The sequence below is a fragment of the Chelonoidis abingdonii genome, chromosome 9 (genome assembly GCF_003597395.2).
Source record: "Chelonoidis abingdonii isolate Lonesome George chromosome 9, CheloAbing_2.0, whole genome shotgun sequence".
In the NCBI taxonomy this organism is placed as follows: domain Eukaryota; kingdom Metazoa; phylum Chordata; order Testudines; family Testudinidae; genus Chelonoidis; species Chelonoidis abingdonii.
In genome coordinates, this window is record NC_133777.1 from 39,562,010 (window position 1) to 39,584,425 (window position 22,416).

General features: G+C 42.7%; 1 protein-coding gene across 3 annotated transcripts in view; it reads right to left on the reverse strand.

The window, feature by feature from the left end:
- The window catches only part of MPG (N-methylpurine DNA glycosylase), a 43,298-nt gene extending 27,640 nt beyond the window's left edge, over positions 1 to 15,658 (reverse strand). The window contains exons 1-3 of one of the 3 annotated variants that reach the window (XM_032794651.2): positions 15,043 to 15,658; positions 8,835 to 14,876; positions 1,565 to 1,798 (exon numbers count right to left, since the gene is read on the reverse strand). In XM_032794651.2, coding sequence (XP_032650542.1) covers positions 1,565 to 1,798; positions 8,835 to 8,894 — 294 coding nt within the window. In that variant the 5' untranslated portion in view covers positions 8,895 to 14,876; positions 15,043 to 15,658. The remainder of the gene's footprint in view (positions 1 to 1,564; positions 1,799 to 8,834; positions 14,877 to 15,042) is intronic. The other 2 variants (XM_032794649.2, XM_032794650.2) reach the window with 2 other exon arrangements.
- Between the last annotated feature and the right edge of the window lie 6,758 nt (positions 15,659 to 22,416).

The window sequence follows — 22,416 nt, forward strand, 5'->3', positions numbered from 1 at the left end:
ATTGACGGTTCGTATTAATATGACCAAATGCATTTTAAAAGTTAGAGAGTTACTGTCAGGCCAAGTATGACCCAAAATTTAGGTTTGGTTAGACAAAATCCAAAACTTTTACCAAATCTAAGACTGACAGAAACACTTCCATGACAACTTTTAAAAACAAAATTCCAAGAGGGATAGCAGGCATAACACAGGATGATACAGAGTTGGAACACACAATTTTGAGACCTTTGGAGACCAAGAGTGTATGGGTGCAGTTTTACAGATTTAAGAGCTAATTCCTGGCTAAAAGTACACAACTCATTTAACTGAACTATGTAATCAGGATTTCTCGTGGGGGGGCGGGGGGAGGAGGCTGTAAAGATACTATGCAGCTGCTATCACAGCCTCAGGGCTCCTGTGGCTCCCCGCCTATGGGTAGGCAGAGAATGTCTGATGGGATGTGCACAGTCAAAGATCCAACAGCGCCACTCCTGTGACACCCATGGCCTGCCCCGCAAAACACATTGTGTCCTAGTGCAAAGGGATCCCCGATGGAACACGGTTAAGTAGTGTACAAGGAAGGGTGAAATCATGCACCTTGCCTTTTCTGTAGGATCGACCCATGCTGATTCAGCTGCAGTCAAGACCCTTCACATCTGCAAAGAAAGAGGCAATATTTGCCTCCTAAGAGGATAGAGCTTGGTGTATATTAAGTGAGAGGCTGTTCCAAGCATACAAGGCAGCAGGAAAGAAGGCACGAAGTCTAGAGTGGTAGATTGGATTTTCAGAGAGAAGTAACTATTCCAACGTATAGCATAATAATAATCCATAGCCCTTGAAAACTGCTATTCATCCATAGATCTCACAACAGAGGTCAGAAGCACTATCCCCGTTTCACAAATACAGAAACTGAGACACAGGAAGGTTAATCATAGAATATTAGGGTTGGAAGGGACCTCAGGAGGTCATCTAGTCCAACCCCCTGCTCAAAGCAGGACCAATCCCCAGACAGATTTTTACCCCAGTTCCCCAAATGGCCCCCTCAAGGATTGAACTCACAACCCTGGGTTTAGCAGGCCAATGCTCAAACCACTGAGCTATCCCAAATAACTGACCCAAGTTCACCCAGCAATGTAGAGCAGGGCATAGAACTCAGGTTTCCTGAGTCCCAGTCCAGTGCCCAATCCACCTGGCCACCCAGCCAAAGAAAATACACCACCAACATACAGGAATATCCGTTAGAAGAACAATGGCCCTGGATCAGTCACCAATCCCATTTCAGTGAGTAAACTGGATTAAAAAAAACAAAGTTTCAAGATAAGCTTAATGCAAAATGGAATAGAAAACTGATCTGATAAGAGACTGGGTCTGCTCATGCAACCAAAATGGGCCCAACCCTGTTCCCAAAAGTCCCAATGATTTCACCAAGAAAAAGAGTGAGTCCATATTTCCTGTAACAGCAGAGAGCTTTGGAATTAAAATCCAGTAAAAGGATGCAATTATGGTCCAACAACTTTCGTTGTTGGTGTGTGCTGTACCACAAAGTAAACCTGTTGGCATGGTCGTGAGTCCTTGTGTCAATTACCTGTCCTAGAAATGATTTAGCCAGGTTGATGCACGGTTGGTTGAAAAAGTCTGTCCCTAGCCGGGAAGATGTCCTCTTCTTTTCAGTGAAGTATTTGCTGCTTACTGGAGAGGAATTCCCATCAAGAACAACTGTCAGGCTCCCAGAGGTGTCAGCTGGAGAGAAGCTGGGTTTACTTTGGACAGCATTTAATGGAGTTAACCACTTTCTTTTTCTTGGCATCATTCTGGAAAACTGTCATTTAAAAAAAAAATGAAATAAGCTCTTTGTATGTATTTACAGGAACTAATTTCGATGATGGTGAGCTTTTACACAGATCCTTTTATCCAAATGATTACAAAAGCTCTAATTTATTGGACGAACTAGACACAGTCTACAACCAGGTTACACATTTACAGGCAGCTAAAGTCAGGCAATGCAAAGCTGGCCTCTGCTCTGACAAGGGTTTGTAAAAAAGCAGCACAGGGCTCCACAGTTTTTATCTTTTAAGGAATCTAAATCAAATCAAATCTGCTAAATTTACAAGTAAAAATAAATTTCTAATTGCCAGTAACAAACCTGTAAACTTGTAACAAAGATTATGCAATTCTGTTAAGTGATACACAAGCCAAAGAAGACTCTAAGAGCCATTTCAACACCTGTACTGGCTCAGTAGGACTCTTAGCAGCAAAGAGAAACAAACAGTTCAGACAGTAAAGTGAGCAGAAGAGGCTCTGAACATACACAGAGCACAGATTTATGTACACTTCGCCAATCTCTGAAATGCAGCCACCTCTAGGTGAATGCTTGCCATATTCCAACCAACACTGCTCAACAGGAAGTGAAGAAGAATCCTGTGCCAACTGAAACTGCAGAGGAAAGAATTACATAATAAGAATGTAATTGCCTACAATGATCTGTGGCAAGAACACCTATCTACTCCTAAAAATGCCATGGATGCTAAAAGCCATTTGTACTCAACATTTTGTGTCTCTCTTGTCCAATGGCCCCTCCAGCAGTACAGTACCCCTAGGACCAGCTCAGTACTGACTCAGATAAAATAGTGCCACCTACTGAATCACCAACACTATTTCCTGTAGCACCACTTTCTGCTCCAGAAGGATCCATTAAAGTACACGTTACGGTGCATAGCAGGAAATCACCCAAACAGCACAGGGACAGCCAGTTTGATTAGTTTTTTTTTCTAAATACCTAAGTTGAAGAGTAAAACAATCCTTTACGTGCAATTATCCAATGATGCTAGAGACTTAAGCGGAAAGGCCAGCAGCATGCTAAACTCTAAATCACAGCTTTCATTTATATTTGTGGGAATCTTTAAAAATCCCACTTGAGGTCACTGCATTAGTCTCGCATGGCACACCTGCAAATGAGTGTCCTCATTCAAACGCACAGGGCGGTGGGTATGTGAGGAAGAACACTTCTGGACATCACATTGACCTCTAAAATTCTCTCAAGGGAATGACTCTCATTCAAAACATGCTGGAGTTACTGCCCGGAAAGGTTAACTGGAACTTCCAGTTCACTAGCCATACATAAAGACATGCTGAAAATATGACCAATCTGCATGGTGCATTAACTCATTTGGCAACCACTGCTCTTGTGGAATGCAAGATCAGAAAGAGGCTCGGAGTCATTCAGCATCTATTGTCTTTCAAATTAAAGTAATTCATAAAAATTGCATGTGTGTCATGTAAGCATTTCAGTACACTGTTACCACAGTTTTAGCACCTTTGGGGAGTGTCTCTCTGCTCTTCTCCTAGAAATCTATGGGCTAATCCAGCAAGACACTCAGCACTCTCAACTCTCACTGAAGCAAATGGCAGCCAAGGATGCTAGAATACTCAATGGACAGGAAAGAACACTATGGCAAACTTGTCTTATGTGAATTGCTTGTTATAAACAAGTATTTGATGGTGCCTGTGTACTGCATCTATAAAGAAAAGGGATTAATGGAATGTTGATCCTGTTTAAGAGGCCTTGAGAGAAAACAAACAAAAAAACAACACTCCTTCCCTTTTTCTTCCTGCTTGTTGGGGCCTATGTACTGCGGGGAAACATGCATTGAACATAGACTAGAATACGAGTCAGGTCACTCCAAGTCCATCAGTTACCAAGCAATTGTTTGGTAATTAAAGGACACCATCTTCTCTAATGTGAGTGAGAATGAGAATTAGCAAATGAGAATTAAACAGTGTTTCGATGTGTTTCTAACACAGATTTTACTGCAAGAAGTCAAGTTAATTACAAATTGTTGAAGATGCTGAAAAAAGATCAGTTACGAAATTGCAGAGTCCGGGCTGGGAGAAGAGCGAACATAAAGAATCAAGGGGTAAATGACTGCTCACTGACCCTAGAGAGTGTGCTGGGGTCTCTCTTCATAGGGGCTGCTGTGCTATACATAGGAAGATATTTAGCATGCTTTCAGCTGTAATGACAAACAGATCAATAGCACATACATAAAAGGTTTTGATGCTGCTCAGCACTTGACATGCTCCATGCAGCCCAAGTTCTGAACACACATTGCTGCTGCTCAGGCACACCTAGCCTTCTCTAGTTATTCTAACCAGAGTGCATTCACAGGCGGCTCCTGCCAGAAGTATTTATAATGGAGGAGAAGGCATGAAGGTCTTCACCGACTACAGAGCCAGAAGATTCCTTTCAGCCACTTCACGTGGTAGTGGCTCACCAGTGCAGATTGCAGCACCTAGAGCAGGCTTCTTGCCCACTCCTGTATGTGCCTTTAGTAGAGACCAAACATGAAATGATTAAAAGCATACTGCTGCTCTTGCTGCTTCTGAGGAAGCAGATGGCTCCAAGGGGAGGTCCTCAACTGCCCAGGTTTCTTATAACCAGGAGAAACACATAGCAAATTGCTTGCCAGATACGAAGGTTGCAGATCTTTCAAGACAGACAGACAGACAGACAGACTTATGTGCAGTGCTGGTAAGAGATTCGAGGCCAGGACCTCCATGGTAGCATTCTCTGAAATGCTTCTAGTTCCACATGCAGAGCCAGTTAGACGAGCAGAAATACAGCATTTCAATGGGTGGCTGAGACAGTGGTGTTGGGAGGAGGAATTTAGGTTTATTAGGAATGGAGGAACCCTTTGGGAAAGGAGGAGCCTATACAGGAAGGATGGACTCCACCTAAACCAAAATGGAACCAGATTGCTGGCAGGTAAAATTAAAAAGTTTGCAGAGGAGTTTTTAAATTAAACGCTGGGGAAAGCCAACAGATACGGAGGAGTGCATATTTAGAACAGAGACACCCCTTAGGGAAGGATCTATTTAAAAGGGATTCTCCATATCCTAGTAAAAAGGAAAGTAGAAGTTTATAAAGTACCTGTAGGCTCTGAAGAGAAACAATCAAATTAAAAAGACTTCCATTCAGCTACATCACATGAATGCAGACAATTCAATATTGACAAATTTTATAAGTGCTTGTATACAAATGCTAGAAGTCTAAATACTAAGATGGGTGAACTTGAGTACCTGGTATTAAATGCAGATATTGATATAACAGGCATCACAGAAACTTGTTTGAATTATGATAATCAATGGACCTGGTAATAACAGGATATAAAATACGTAGGAATGACAGAGTAGATTGTGCTAGCGGGGGAATAGCACTATATATGAAAGAAAGCATAGAGTCAAATTTAATGAAATTTTTAATTGATTTTAACTTTACCATGGAACCTCTATGGACATACATTCCATGACTGAATAAGTGTATAACAGTAGGAATATATTACCAACCACCTGACTAGGATGGTGATTGTGAAATGCTCAGGGAGATTAGAAAGGCTTCAAAAATAGAAAACTCAAAAATAATAGGGGATTTCAACTATCCCTACATTGACTGGATACATATCAGGAAAGGATGCAGAGATAAAATGTCTAGACACCATTAATGACTGCTTTTTGGAGCAGCTAGTCGTGAACCCCACAAGGGGAGAGGCATTCTTGATTCAGTCCTAAAGGTCACACAGTGTCTGGTCCAAGAGGTGAATATAGGTGAACTGATAAGTGATAGCAACCATAATGTAATTAAATTTAACATCCTTGGGATGGGGGGAAGGGATACCAAAGAAATGCCTGCGAGCTGCATGGAAACTTTTACAAAATACCATAATAGAGGCACAAATTAAAAGTATAACCCCTAATAAAAAAATAGTAAGAGGACCAAATAAATGCCACACTGGCTAAACAACAGAGTAAAGAAGGTGGTTAGAGGCAAAAAGGCATCCTTTAAAAATAGGAAGTCAAATCCTACTGAGGAAAATAGAAAGTGGCATAAACTCTGGCAAGTCAAATGTAAAACTATAATTAGGCAGGCCAAAAAATAATTTGAAGAGCAACTAGCAAAAGACACACAAACTAACAGCAACAAAAAAAATTTAAGTAACCAGAAACAACAGCCTGCCAAACAATCAGTGGCGCCACTGGACAACTGAGAAGCTAAAGAAGTGCTCAAGGAAGACAAGACCATTGTGGAGAAGCTACTTGAATTATTGGCATTGGTCTTCACTGCAGAGCATGTGAGGGAGATTCTCACACTGGAGGCATGCTTTTTAGGTGACAACTCTGAGAAACTGGCCCAGATTGAGGTTTCAGTAGAGGTGGTTTTGGAACAAATTTACCCAACAGTTCTGAAGGAATTCAAATATGAAACTGCAAAACTATTAACTATGGTATGTAACCTATCACTTAAATCAGTCTCTGTACAAGATGATGGGAGGATAATTAATGTAACTCCAATTTTTTAAAAAGGCTCCAGATGCGATCCTGGCAATTTCAGGCCAGTAAGCCTAATTTCAGTACCCGGCAAATTGATTGAAACTATAGTAAAGAACAGAATTATCAGACATATAAATTAACACAATATGTTGCGGAAGAGTCTACATGGTTTTGTAAAGGAAAATCATGCCTCACCAATCTATTAGAAATCTTTGAGGGAGTCAACAAACATGTGGACAAGAATGATCCAGTGGATATAGTGTACTTGGACTTTTAGGAAGCCTCTGACAAGGTTCCACACCAAAGGCTCTTAAGCAAAGTAAGCAGTCACGGGATAAGAGGGAAGGTCCACTCATGGATCAGTAACTGGTTAAAAAACAAGAAACAAAAGGTAGAAATAGTCAGTCAGTTTTCACAACGAAGAGAAGTAAATAGTGGGATCCCTCAAGGAGCTGTACTGGGACCAGTGCTGTTCAACATATTCATAAAGGATCTAGAAAACAGATTAAACAGTGAAATGGCAAAATTTGCAGATGATACTGAATTACTCAAGATAGTTAAATCCAAAACAGACTGTGAAGAGTTACAAGGGATCTCACAAAACTGAATGACTGGACAATTAAATGGCAGGTGAAATTCAATGTTGATAAATGCAATGTAATGCACATGGGAAAACATAATCCCAACTATACATACAAAATGATGGGGACTAAATTGGCTGTCACCACTCAAGAAAGACCTTAGAGTCACTGTGGATAGTGCTCGGAAAACAGCCACTCAATGTGAAGCAGCAGTCAAAAAAGCTAACCAAATGCTAGGAACCATTAGGAAATGGACAGATAAAGACAGAAAACATCACAATATCAGTATGTAAATCCACCCCTTGAATACGGCATGCAGTTCTGGACACCCTGTCTCTGCAGAAATATATTAGAATTGGAACAGGCACAGAGAAGGGCAACAAACATGATCAGGGATATGGAAGAGCTATTATACAAGGAGAGATTAAAAAGACAGTGAATTTTCAGCTTGGAAAAGAGATGACTTAGGGGCTGTATGATAGAGGTATATAAAATCACGAACGATGTGGAGAAAGTGAATTGGGAAGTGTTATTTACTCCTTCACATAACATAAGAACCCGGGGTCATCCAATGAAATTATCAGGCAGCAGGTTTAAAACAAACAAAAGGAAGTATTTCACTCAACATACAGTCAACATGTGGAACTTGTTGCCAAAGGATGCTGTGAAGGCCAAAAATAAAACTGGGTTAAAAAAGGAATTGGATAAGTTTATGGAGGATAGGTCCACCAATTGCTATTAGCTCAGATGGCCAAGGACCCAACCCCATTCCCCAGATGTCTCTAAGCCTCTGACTGAGAGAAGCTGGGACTGGATAACAAGGGATGGATCACTCGGTAATTGCTCTGTTCAATCCCTTTGAACCACCTGGCAATGGCTGTTGCTGGAAGATGGGATACTGGACTAGAAGGACCATTGGTCTTACCCATTATGGCCTCCTTATGTTCCTCTCCCATCATGGATTCAGCTGCTCAAGCAAAATCAATCACCCTCTTTCCCATCTAACATACAAAATCAAGCTCTCACCTATAGCCCAGGACCTGAGGGGGCAGGCAGTATCTCAGCTCCTCTATGCAACAGCTAGACCTGCCTCTCCCTCTCACAGCTCTCCAGAGAGAGAGAGAGGAGGCTTCTGCTAACATTTCTTTGCCAGACAGGTCACAGCAGGGTGCCCGAGTACTATAGCAGGGGGAGACAAGTTGAGAGGTAAAGGTCCCCACAGTATGGTTAACATTAGAACTCTTGCCAATCCTACAGCAGCCAGAAGGTACAGAAAATTTAAAGCAACAATTCTAGCAAGTAGGCAGACAGAAATCTGGATGGGGCAAGGGACCGGCTGGCTAAAACACAGGCTGAGTTATCTCTAATGACATCTGGATAGGACAGTACAGAGTACCAATCACTATATTGGAATGTTGCACGAGGTAAAGATAAATTCCCCTCCCTCTTCCTCTCCTGTCTCGACCAAACTCCACCCTGGGAAGATGAAACAGACAGATGACTTATTCAAGCAGAGAGGCTCTTCTTGAGTGCTGCAGACAGAGAAAAGTAAGGCAGGTCTGTCTTTTACATGTGGCTCTCCAGAAGCAGATGCCAAGCCTGTCAGCTGTCAAGTCCCTCCCCTCAGATGAGCCATCTCTTGGACTTCTGGCATAGAGTGTAGTGTCCAGCCCCCACCGCACCCTACAATGTGACATCCCAACCTTGTACAGCATTCCAGCATAGCAACTGGGACACTGTCTGCTCTGTCCTGTCGTCAGAGATTATCCCAGTCCCTGCTCCCAAGAAGGGAGTGGAGGCAGAGGCTAGCCAATTATAGCTATAATCTGTAAGTGAACTATTTAGTCTTTCTTTCTTTCTTTCTTTTTTTTTTTAAATAAAACCTTGATTGTGGGTTTACTCCTAGCAATACTTTAAAAGTCTGGCAAAATTAATGAAGGTTACACTCACCCTTAGTGACTGCTGGGGATGTTCGTTTCCTGTAAGAAAGAACTCCCAGTAGGTTCCCATCCATCTGGCTGCCACATGTGATGTAAAAGCTGGCCAGACATCTTAGTTGTTTTGAAATAAAATATTTATCCCACTGTAAAGAACAGGCGAAGATTAAGGGGGAAGAGGAGAACTGATGAAAATTCACAGCTTCAAAATTTACACACAGATTGTTGGTTTTTTTACTGAAGCCATTCCAGGCTCTTTTCAACATTCAAACACATGGCACAAACCTGAAATGCCAAAATTACATAGTAAATGTGAAAAACAAACAGAAGTTAAGACTAAAACTGACAACAAATGTCACCTGGCTCGAGATCCCGAGATTTTAATCAACTGAACTGATATCAATTATCATTTAGAAAGATGTCTAGGGAATGGAGAAAGGGAGTGAGGGTCACGACTTCTAACCTAAAGGAAGGAAAAAACTAAGCTGAAGTGACAGCACAGATCCCCAAAACTACAGTACTTAGGAGGCTAGCAGAGCACAGACCCACGTGGGTATGAGGAAAGCTTAAGTGTGTGAGGCACTACTGACGTTCCAGCAAAAGATAGTCCCTTCCATAGCAGAGTGGCCTAGTTTCCAGTGTTACACCAGTCTCTCCTTGTGAGAAGTCTCTATTTTCCAAAATAAATTTGCATCACATTTCTGACAGGCCTTGGACCAGGCTTCTTCCTTCCCCTCCCCATAGACTGGGGATATATACTATTTCTAGGAGATCTCATGCAGGTCACATTTCTCCACAGCAGTTGCTTCTCCAGGCATTAGCTGTGTCATTACACCATCTACCCAAGAGACTGTATGGCATTCAATACCTTATCTATATAACTGAATTCCTGGCCAACCTATTTACATTTTTATGTACAAAAATAACTATGTTAAATGACAGTTATTTAGGTTAATAAATCAACTTAAAAGTTAGGAAATGGCAGAATGTAAGTATCTGTGCAATCTTAATGTGCCCCATTGTCCATATGCATTCTTTATTTAAATAATCACATACTGTTTTCCCCACACTGGGCAGCCGTACTCAATCCACAGGCTGGATGGTGCTCAGGAAATGAGGAAACTGTATTTATTTCTATCCTGAACATTTAATATAATATTTACTTCACGTCATCTATAGCCAATAATGTTAAGACCAATCAGAAGTGTTTTTTTTTTAAATATTAGGAACAAAAGAAATACTAACAATATATGGGTCCATGATGCACGGAGATGGTGATTACATCATTAATGATGCAGAAAAGACAAAAGTGTTCAATTAACATTTCTGTTCTTAAATTTGGAAAGAAGCTGGATGATATATTGGTATCACATGATAGTGAAATCCTTTCTGTGCCAACAGTAACTAAGAAGGACATTAAACAGACTCAACAAAAGATAAATATTTTTAGAATGGCAAATCAGGATAACTGGCACCTGTTTTAAAAGAGTAGTCCGAGGACATCTCTGGAGCACTGATATTAATATTTAATAAATCTTGTACTACTTGGGAAGTTCCAGAGGACAAGGAGGAAGGAAAAGTTGTGCCAATATTTTAAGAGTAAATGGGATCATAAAGGTACTTATAGGCCAGACTGACACTGATCCTGGACAAAATAATGGAATGGCTGATACAAGGCTCAATCAATAAAGAATAAAAGGATGGTAGAATTAATGCCTAACGAGATGCTTTTTTACAGAAAATAGGTCCTGTCAAATAAGCTTGATTTTTAAAGTGTTGCTACAATACGCTTTGACTTCTGCAAGACTTTTACGTCATGATATGCTAATTAAAATAGTATCATTCAGAAATCAATATAGCACATATTAAATGGATTAGAAACTGAGATCTCAAAATGTCATTGCTCATAGAGACTCATCATCAAGCTGGGGGGGTTCCAGTGGAGACCCAAGAGGATCAGCTTTCATTACAATGATATTGAATATAAAATTCAATGATCTGATAAATGTTGCAATGACACAAAAAAAGTTGGGTTGTAAATAAGGATGAAGACCTGTCACCCCAGCAGAGCAATCTGGACTGCGCGGCAACTCTGTATTTTAATACAGCCAAATGCAAGATCATATATTTAGGACCGAAGAATGCAGGCCACACTTACAGAATGGGGAACTGTATCCTTGTGAAAAGGACTTAGGGGCCACAATGAAAACTGGTGGAACATGTGCGCTCAGGGCAATGCTACTGCCAAAACCAACCCTTGGATGTTTAAGCAGGAGAATATTAGGTAGAAATAGGGAGATGTTGTTACCTCTGTATTTGACACTGGTGAGACCATTAATAGAATACTATGTCCAATCGCATGTATTTGTAAAGAAATATGCTCTAGTTAGTTATTGGGCTTAATGAGGAATATACAGGGCGAAATGCTCTAGCCTGTGTGACATCGGAGATCAGACTAGGTGATCATAATGGTCCCTTCTGCCCGTAACATGTATGAATTTATAAGCCTTGCATTTCCTGTTTTTGCTGAAGACTCCTTGGAGGAGCCAATAACTCCAGTGGTAACTATGACAACACTTAACTGAAGAAACAGGATTGTTACTCTTTGTTACTCATTCTTTCCTCCAAAACTGTTAGGCAATTGAGTTAGCTAGGCATTAACAAATAAACAAAGCACCAAGAGTATAAACAGACAGAATAAAAATCCCTCTCTTCACTCAGGTTCCACTTCCTTTGGTGTCAGTAATATAATTTCCCTACTAGTTCTTCAGTCATCCACACAATCTTCAAAGTAGACAATACCTGAATTTCTAATGTAAATTCCAACTCCCTTAAGATTTTTCCCCAGGACTTCTTTACATATTGTAAAGAATTAAACAAAAGAACAACCCTGTTATTACCTCTGCAGATTCCTTTAAAGCAGGGATGTCAGAACTCACAAGTTAGCAGCCCCAGGCCAAGTGGACATTGTATTGGGTGGTTTCCCTAAGAAAGCAGCAAGTTACTCTGTCACTATGCCCTCTGATGCAGTAACTCAATGCCCCAGTAAGGTGTTAAGGGGCACTGTGCTGACAGAGACCCTCTTCTTTTAGATGAGACATAAAAGGGAGGCACTGATTACCTGTAGCCCAGTGATACCCATACATCAGTGGTTCAGAAGCCAAATTACCAATCAACATTACCCAAAAGAGCCACAGTAATGTGAATTCATTGTTTCATTCACTATAGTTCATTCATTTTTAAATAGCATGATGGGAAATATTTAGTTTATATATATATATATATATATATATATTAGAGGTGTCGGCAACCTTTCAGAAGTGGAGTGCCAAGTCTTCATTTATTCACTCTAATTTAAGGTGTCACATGCCAGTAATACATTTGAACATTTTTAGAAGATCTCTCTCTACAAGTCTATATATTATATAACTAAACTATTGTTGTATGTAAAGTAAATAAAGTTTTTTAAATGTTTAAGAAGCTTCATTTAAAATTAAATTAAAATGCAGAGACCCCCAGACAAGTGACCAGGACCCAGGCAGTGTGAATGCCACTGAAAATCAGCATGCATGCCATAGGTTGCCTACCGTTGTATTATATATAATTCTCACAGCAAATAAGTTAATAACTTGATGCAAGTTGACAATTGATTACCAGCATAGTAAAAGCATTCCTGATTGGTTAATAATTTAGGTTGGTTAACAAATCACACACTGTTTTAATACCATGTGCTGCAAAGATCTGCAGGAGACATTAAAGAGCCACTTGAAGCTTGTGAGCCACAGTTTGAGTATCATTGCTGTAGTCATTCAAGATTCTGAGGCACTATTTATTCTATTTACCTATGTTTATCTTGGTGTCTTCAGCATGATTAACAACCCTGGCACTAATCTGTCCCAACCTGTGAAAATTTAAACACTCAAGTAGTGTCAGGGAATCAACGTCCAATGAGACTTAAGCATGTCAGTTTTTACAGGACAGGGGACCAAACTCCTCAGGTGGTTTCAAATTAATACAGCATTACGCTTTACTGACAGTCCTAGACTGTTTGTGCAAGGCTGCTGTTAGATAGGAGCTGCATTCCAGCTTGTACAGCACATGCTTAGCTGAAGAGAAAAATGCAAGCAGAACTTTAAGTTCTTGCTAGTGCATCTGTACTCTCAACTGCTGGAAGATCAGCACTTTCCTGGGAATACAGACATAACTTTCATGGCTGTCAATTAATCGCAGTTAAACTCACGCAATTAACTCAAAAAAATTAATCACGATTAATCACAATTTTAATTGCACAGAATATCAATTGAAATGTATTAAATATTCTTGGATGTTTTTCTACATTTTCAAATATATTGATTTCAATTACTACACAGAACAAAGTATACAGTGCTCACTTTATATTTTTATTACAAATACTTGCTCTGTAAAAATGATAAACAAAAGAAATAGTATTTTTCAATTCACCTCATACAAGTACTGTAGTGCAATCTCTTTAACATGAAAGTTGAACTTACAAATATAGATTTGTTTGCTACATAACTGCACTCCAAAACAAAACAATGAAAAACTTCAGTCCTACTTCTTATTCAGCCAGTCACTCAGACAAAGAAGTTTGTTGACATTTACAGGAGATAATGCTGCCCCTTTCTTATTTACAAGGTCACCTGAAAGTGAGAACAGGCATTTCCATGGCAATTTTGTAGCTGCCATTGCAAGGTATTTACAGGCCAGATATGCTAAACATTTGTACGCCCCATCGTGCTTTGGCCACTTTTCCAGAGGACATGCTTCCATGCTGAGAACACTCGTTAAAAAAATAATGCGTTAATTCAATTTGTGACTGAACTCCTTTGGGGAGAATTGTATGTCTCCTGCTCTGTTTTAGCCGCATTCTGCCGTATAGTTCATGTTACAGCAATTTCATATAATGACCCAGCACATGTTGTTCCTTTTAAGAACACCTTCACCACAGATCTGACAGACTGCACAGAAGGTATCAATGTGAAATTTCTAAAGATAGCTACAGCGCTCAACCCAAGGTTTAAGAATCTGAAGTGCCTTCCAAAATCTGAAAGGGATGAGGTGTGGAGCACGCTTTCAGACTCCGATGTGGAAATTACACAACCCGAACCACCAAAAAAGAAAATCAACCTTCTGCTGGTGGCATCTGACTCCAATGATGAACATGGACATTTGTTGGTCTGCACTGCTTTGGACTGTTATCAAGCAAAACCCGTCGTCGGCATGCAAACGTCCTCTGGAGCAGTGGTTGAAGCATCAAGGGACATATGACTCTTTAGCACATCTGGGACATAAATATCTTGTGATGCAGCCTACAATAGTGCCATGCGAGCACTTGTTCTCGCTTTCAGGTGACATTGTAAACAAGAAGCAGGCAGCATTATCTCCTGCAAATGTAAAAAAAACATGTTTGTCTGAGCGATTGTCTGAACAGGAAGGAGGACGGAGTGGACTCGCAGGCGCTAAAATTTTACATTGTTTATTTTTGAATGCAGATTTTTTTGGTACATAAGTCTATATTTGTAAGTTCAACTTTCATGACAAAGAGATTGCACTACAGTACTTGTATTAGGAGAACTGAAAAATACTATTCATTTTGTTTTTTACAGTGCAAATATTTGTAATAAAAATAAAGTGAGTATTGTACACTTTCTAGTCTGTGTTGTAATTAAAATCAATATATTTGAAAATGTAGAAAACATCCAAAATATTTAAATAAATGGTATTCTATTAACTGCATGATTAATCGTGCAATTAATTTTTTTAATTGCTTGACAGCCCTAATAACTTTGCATTGCCTTGTTTCCACTTCCCAGTCTGAGAAGTCAGCTGCCTTCAGAGAAAGGCACTACATAGTGATGGTTACTTAGTGCTGTGCACATAGGGACAGGTGACCCTCAGGAAGGGCGTAGGGTATATCCCATTTACAGACCAAGTACTGTCTTAAGGAAGAGGAAGCTGCAACCAAACCCTCACCTTCTGAAGAGCTGGAAGAGAGGCTATAGGTGGCCTGCACCCAGTGCCCCTCCTTCCCCAACTGCTGGGGTCGCCCCGGGGGGGGGGGCTGCACCCCGAGCCCCTCCTCCCCCAACTGATGGGGGAGCTCCCAGGAAGAGGGGCTCCACTCTGTGTCCCTCCTCCCCCAAATGATGAGGAAGCCCTGGGGGGGGGGGGGCTGCATCCTGTGCCCCTCCTTCCCCAACTGCTGGGGTCACCCCAGAGGGGGGGCCTCCACCTTGTGTCCCTCCTCCCCCAACTGATGGGGGAACCCCGGGGGGGTTGCACCCCGTGCCCTTCCTCCCCCAACTGATGGGGGAGCTCCCGGGAAGAGGGGCTCCACCCTATGTCCCTCCTCCCCCAAATGATGAGGAAGCCCTGGGGGGGCGGGGCTGCATCCCGTGCCCCTCCTTCCCCAACTGCTGGGGTCACCCCAGAGGGGGGGCCTCCACCCTGTGTCCCTCCTCCCCCAACTGATGGGGGAACCCCGGGGGGGTTGCACCCCGTGCTCTTCCTCCCCCAACTGACGAGGGAGCTCCCGGGAAGGGGGGGGGGCTGCAGCCAGACCCCCCACTGGGGTTTCTCGATGGCCGGGGAGGGGGAGGGGCAGTCCGTGCCGCTCACCTGGGCCCGCGCGCCTCCAGCCGGCGCTGTAAGCAGGGGCGAGGCTGAGCTCGGGGGAAGCCCCGCCTCACCGGAAGGACCGCGAGCTCCCGGCTCCGAAGTCCCGCCCCGGGTCCTCCCGCCCTCCCGTTTCCCCGGCTCCAGCGCCCCATGCACCATCTGGGCAAAGCCCGTGGCGGGAGCTTCAGGCCTGGCCCCTGCGCTTCCCTCAGGGAGACACCGCCTCCCCCTCGTGGCCTCGCCCCGCCCCCTGGCAGATCTGCAGGCCCCGTTCTGCTCTCTGGGCTCGCGCCTTGAACCCGCACCTCCCCCTAGACACCCGCACCCTTTGTTATTAGGGGCCTGAGTGCGGGGGGCACAGGCCAGACCTGGAGGGTGCAGCGTAGGGGAGGCTCCCAGGTACTGGGGGGGGGCACAGGCCTGCCGAGGAAGGTGCAGTCTGGGGGGCACAGACCAGGACTGGAGGGTGCAGCTTAGGAGAGGCTCCCGGGTACGCGGGGGGGGAAGGCACGAACTGGCCATGGAGGGTGCAGTCTGGCGTTGGGGTGGGGCACAGGCCAGGCCTGAAGGGTGCAGCTTAGGGGAGGCTCCCAGGTACTAGGGGGGTACAGGCCTGCCCAGGACGATGCAGTCTGACAACATGCACAGCTGCAATACAAATAAGATCCTTCAGTTATTGGCAGTTGCTTGCCCATCATGATCCTTCCATTAAATGCATGTGTAGGTGCGTACACTCCCCCCAGTCATGGGGAGCCCTGCATATGCACACCACTAAGATACCAATCTCCACATGTTGCAGGGGGCAACAGTTGGGGTTCGTTTGCCCGGTGTGTGTATCCCCAATTATCAGACCGGAGTGAAGAAGCGAATCTCTTTATTTGATATCAAATAAGGTGCAGGAGATACAAATCTCAAATCACGCACAGCTCACTAATCTTTGTCATGTCTTTTATACCTTATTTGTTTACATGGATTTCCACAGGTGCTACACTTCATCATCTACAATTTATTAACTACCGGATCCTTTAATTAACTGTATCCTCTACCCAGACTACTGACCCCCCCTTGATCGATTACATGTGATCATTTATCATTTTCTTTTGTTCATGGTACAAGATGTACTCCTGCTAGCTAGCAGGCCTGAGAATGTAAACTTCTGACCACACGCCATATTGCCAGGTACTTGGAGTTTTCCTTCCCCCAACACACACATTAGGCATGTTAAATACCTTATTTTTATTGTATAAAATCCAAGTCCCCGTCACTCTCCCTGTCAGAGCCTGATTTATTTGAGTCCACTCACCTTTCTGTTCCACCACAGAGCCCTACTTCCCTCACGCTCTGCTGGATCCTAGCGGAACCCAGCTTCCTCCTGCAGAATTTCCTACACCTCACCCCATCCCTAGGCAAAGCAATTTTCCCCATATCCCTCCCCCTTGGGATGAGCCTGCCACACCATAGATCAGGGGTGGTCAACCTGTGGCTCTTCAGGAGTTAATATGCGGCTCTGCATAGGTGCTGACTCCATGGCTGGAGCTAAAGTTGCTAACTTTCTACTGCCCAACCCCAGGCCCTGCCCCCTCCCTGAGTCTCTTGTACTCTGTGAAACAGCTGATCATGGTGGGCAGGAGACGTGGGGAAGGAGACAGGGAGGTGCTGATGTATTACTGTGGCTCTTCAGCAACGTACATTGGTAACTTCTAGCGCCTTCTCAGGCTCAGGTTGGCCACCCCTGCCACAGATCATTTTCTACCAAATGTATTAGCTGCAGTTTTCCCAGCTGAATCTCATTGCTATTTTCTGCCCATGTTTCTAATCTGCAGGAGGGGACTGTGATGGGGCGTCTACCTCACAACTGGCCTGAATAGGTAGAAAGGGCCTATTAACCCTTTGACAGACTGTACGTGGAGAAGAGGCAGGGCTGCCAAGCTCTAACTGATGATGAAGCACAGCTGGGCAGGGCTATGCTGAGGTCATATAAAACCAAGAAGTGGGGAAGTAAGAGGGGGGCTACAGGAAGGAAAGTGATAGTTGCCCCTGGAAGGAGGGCTGCTGGTAAAAGACAAAAATAAGTCAGTCTTGGGATCCTACCTGGGAATAGAGATGCTGGCAAGAACCTGAGAGAGGATGAAGTAGCCACATAGAACAGAGGATGTTCTCTTGGTAACTAAGGGTGGGCTAGGAGAGAGAGAGAGGGGTAGGTGGGAAACATCAAGAGAGTCTGAGATTGGATAGTGTGTGGTTTTGGGGCTGGAACCTAAAGGAGAGGATGGGCCTAGGTTCCAGCCCTAGCTACTAATAAAGTGACACCATCTCTAGGTAGAACAACAAAAGACTGCCTAAGACCATGGGACTTTGATACACCAAAAGGGGAACCATAGTAACCTGGCTAGAGGGCCAAGCCATGAAGAGGGAGTATCTGAATCCAGTGAAAGAGATGGGGTGAGAAACCAAGGAAGTGCATTAGACTGGTTGAAAACTAGTCTGAGATGTGGCCACAAGGAGGTGCCAAAGCAGTGAATAGTAAACTCTGTGACAGGGATGTTAGGAGGAAGCTTGCATGCTGTGACTACTGGTAGCTATATTTCTCCAGCCTAGCAGCTGTAAAAGAAAATGTCTGTTTAGTAGCTAACCACCTACCTTATTTTCTAGACAACCTGTTATAGGCTTTTTAATTGGTCTGAACCAAGGTCCTCTTCTGCAAAAATCTACAGCTAGTTGGTCAGCTTTTGCTTATGACCTTCCATCTTTCTGAGTTGATTGGGATTCTTGGATAGCCTTGAAGATGAGGCCTATCTTGTAACAGAGCTGGTTGGAAGCCAAGATCTTGAAGGGCTGCCTAGCTAGGATACAGGAATCTCTTTGGGAAATAGTTGTGAGGTCAGGAATCAAAGATTTCTTCTTGTACAATGTATTCATGAAAGGCTCTATTATGTGCTAGAGCTGTGACTGTTGCAAGTGGAGTTTCCAAATCCAGATAATTCAATGACTTCTTCTAACCACACAGATTCATACAGCCACACTCTGAATCTGTATGTAATAGTTCACAGATGGACTAATTCATACGCTGGACCAAATCCCATAATCTTTGAAGTCAATGGCAAAACTCCAACGGGTGCTCAGACACAACAGTAATGGAAGCTGTATAAGAACCTTAGGAAATGTGAACAATGGAATAAGGATTTCACCATAAGAACAAGCATTTAAATGCTATATGTATTGAAGAGGTGAGTCCATCTAGTGGCATGAAGAAATGGAGAACCTGGTTAAACCAAGCACCTTTTGAATAGATGTCTTCTAGTAACCCCCTTCCCTTGCTGTTAGTCTTGCTGTAAAGATGTGAGATGATAGAGAATTTACTACCTCCCTTGGCAGTCTGTTCCAATCATTGTTGAAAATGTGACATTGCTGGTTTGAATATTGCTGATCTCCATGTCCACCCACTGGAGCTTGTTACACCTTCTGTCTCATCAAATACAAGAGGCTCTTTAGTCTATATCTTCTCCCTCAGTAGATAAATATGGTCCATGATTAAGTTGACTCTTAACCTTCTCTTCAATAAATTTTTAAAAAGATTGAGCTATTTTAGTCTCATTGTAATCATTGTTTTCCAAACCACAAATTATTCTTATAGCTCTTTTCTGAAGCGTCCAATTTTCAACATCTCCTGTGAAGCATTCTGCTATTTTTGTATCAACAGCATGACAAATACAAAATATGGAGATAAATATATTTAACTTCCTATGATTAGATCAGATCCCAAATAGTGATTTTTTTTTATTTTTTTTTAAATAGAGCGAGCGCTGAATTAAATAGTCCCTTCATTCTGTGAGTATAAGTTAACTTCTGGCCAGTGTGGAAGAGAGTCTTGGTTTAGTTTTTACTTAGCTTGGTCATGTTATAATGGAGTAATTTTTTTTTTTTTTAAAAGGTAGGTTTCCTTCCCCCCCACCCCCGAACATCCTCTCTGTTTGGATAATTCCTTGTGCGTGAGGCCTGCAAAGTTTGCCCCTTAGTTTAATTGACCAAACAGGTAGAAAACCATTCCTGATGGCCAGCCTTGCTTCACTCACTTTCCTCTTTTGGTTTCTGTTGTTCCTCCTTGGCCTTTCTAAAAGAATTTTCCTTAATCTTGGTATTGCTGTTATTAGCATAGGTGGAGCTTGCAGTAACACCTACAGTTAAGATTGCCTAACACTTTCCATTATAAAGCCCTATTTTTAGTTGTTTATAACTGCAAAACTTTAACTGTGGGGGCTAAAACTTTCCATGCTGGGTGCCTGTCTCAGTCTGAATTATATTTAAAAAATTTCAGCAAAATAAAATTCACCTATTTCCAAGAATGAATGGGGGGGGAGATGTTTTGATAATATCTTTACAATTCTTGAGACACTTTAATGCAAATATGCTGCGGAGCTGGGACTCAAAACCTAGTGGGAGGGTTGCCCTCTGGTCAAAAAGGGGTTTTTGCTGTCCGCATTAAAAATTCCTCCTCCCAGCCCAGTTGTAAGCCTCTGAAATTGCAGTTTGCATATGCTCAGTGAAGATTTGCTAGAAGTCTGGCAGCTAAATTCTCTGAAGATTCTGTGTGCTGAGCATGCTCAAGCCCAGTTTTTTCCCTGCAATTACTCCTGTTTGTTGAAGCAGAGGCTACTCTGTCACACTGACTACTGGAACTGAAAGCAGGGAGACTTTGTCCTGTCCTCGAGGGAGGAGAAGGAAGAAGCAACTTGACTGCAGTGCAGGCAGCTGAGGAGTTGGAGGTATGGGGATAGGCTAGGGGGTGCAGTCTGAGGGGGAGCCGAAGTAGAGATGGAAGGAAGGGAAATGGGGACAGGCTGATGGGGGCACAAGCTAGGGAATAGGAGCAGAGGAGGGATAGATGGGTAGAAGAATCTCTAACTACTATGGAACACTGCTGCAGAACCTGAAATTGAACCCCAGTTTGCAAGCCTTGGCATTCCTCTGCTGTCTAGCTATAAAACCCACTGGCAAAGTGGATCAGCCAATAGCAGGAAGTGGAACATACAGAGGGTAGAACCTTCTCCTGCTATCAGTTAATCCATTAGTTCAAGTGGCTGGATTCTGTGCTGTGAATCTTTAAGGATATAGCCCACAGGGGGGAGGGTGTTCAAAATCCTTCCTCATGATGGAATTTCTATTTTTTCACCTTCAATTTTTAAAAGTTTGGGAAATTACATGCAAAATAAACTCCATTAAAAGTATGTTAAAGTCACACAGTTAAACACTCAGAAGTTAGAAAATGCCTGTTCAACTTTAATTTGTCCCCTTTGTGCAACTGGTTCCACTTCCCCTTACTCATGTCAACCTCACATCCGCTCAGCATTCCCCATCCTCAGCCTGCTCAGAAACACCCTCTCACCCTAAACCTCCAGGCCTACCCTGGCTAAGAATCCCCCTTCCACCTGTCCCCCCCGACCAAGACCCCCCCTCTTTTCGCTAACCTTGCCACAGCTCTGGAATTTCTCCCAAAATGCAAACACAGCCTGCCCTCCACCTGCCCACAAGTCAGTCTCAGAACTCTTCCTCCTGAAACCCTTCCCTCTGCACCAGCTCAGAAAGCTTCAACTCATCTGACTTGGCCCCACAGAAGTACATACCCCTGCTTTGCATCACCTCCTTACACTGTGTGGAAGCTGTGAGCCAGATCTTCTGGAACCCCCATGATCAAGTCACCTCTGTTAAGCTAAGTAAATTCAGCCCTTGAATTCATAACTAATCCTTTCTTTTAGAAAACATTCCTTTAATTCTTGTATCTCTTCTCTGGAGCCTCTGCAATTTACCAACATGCTTCTTGAATTGTGGACACCAGACTTGGACACAATATTCCAAGCATCAGTGACATCAGTGCCAAACATAGAGGTAAATACCACTTCTTTTACCTGAGATCACCTTGTTTATTGATCCAAGGATTGTGTTAGTCTTTCTGGCCACAGCATCACAGGAGGAGAAGGAGCTCATGTTCAGCTCATTATCCACCACGGCCCCAAAATCATTGCTTCCCAGGATATAGCCCCGCATTCTGTAAGCGTGGCCTACATTCTTTGTTCCTAGATGTAAACATTCACATTTAGACATATTACAAGACACATCATTTGCTAGTGCCCAGCTTACAGAGTGATCTTGATCGCTTGGTATCAGCAACCTGTCCTGGAAAGTGGTAAATAATGAAGAGATTTTGGAGTTATCTGCAAACTTTCAGTGATGATTTTGTTTTCTTCCAGGTCATTAATAAAAATGCTAAATAGGGTAAAGGACCCCAATAGAAACACCTGTTTGATTTTAATTCCCCATTTACAGTTACATTCTGAGACCTATCATTTAGCCAGTTTTAATCCATTTAATAGGCACCAATTTTATGTCTTTCTAGTTTTTTAATCAAAATGTCTGTAGTACCAAGTCAAATACTTCACAGAAGTCTAAGTATACTATGTCAACACTACTACCTTTATCAGCCAAACTTATCTCATTCAAAAAGAAATCAAGTTAGTCTGACAAAATGTATTTCCCATAAACCCATGTTGATTGGCATTAATTATGTTACCCTTCTTTAATTCTTTATTAATCTAATCCTGCCTCAACCATTCCCTTATCTTGCTCAGAATCAATATCAGATTGACTGACCTATAATTAATTATCAAGTTTAGCTTTTTTAAAATATTGGCACAATATTTGCTTTTTCCCAGTCTTCTGGAATTCCCCCAGTGTTCCAAGACTTATTGAAAATCCACCTTAACTGTCCAATGAGCTCCTCAGCCAGCTCTTTCAAAGTTCTTTGATGCATGTTATCCAGACCTGCTGATTTAAAAAATGTCTGATTTTAGTAGCTGGTGTTTAACATCCTCCTGAGATATTAGTGGAATGGAAGGAGTATTGTTATATGACTGTCACGGAGTGTGGGGGAGTCAGGGCCCTGCATCCCCCACTTTCTGTGA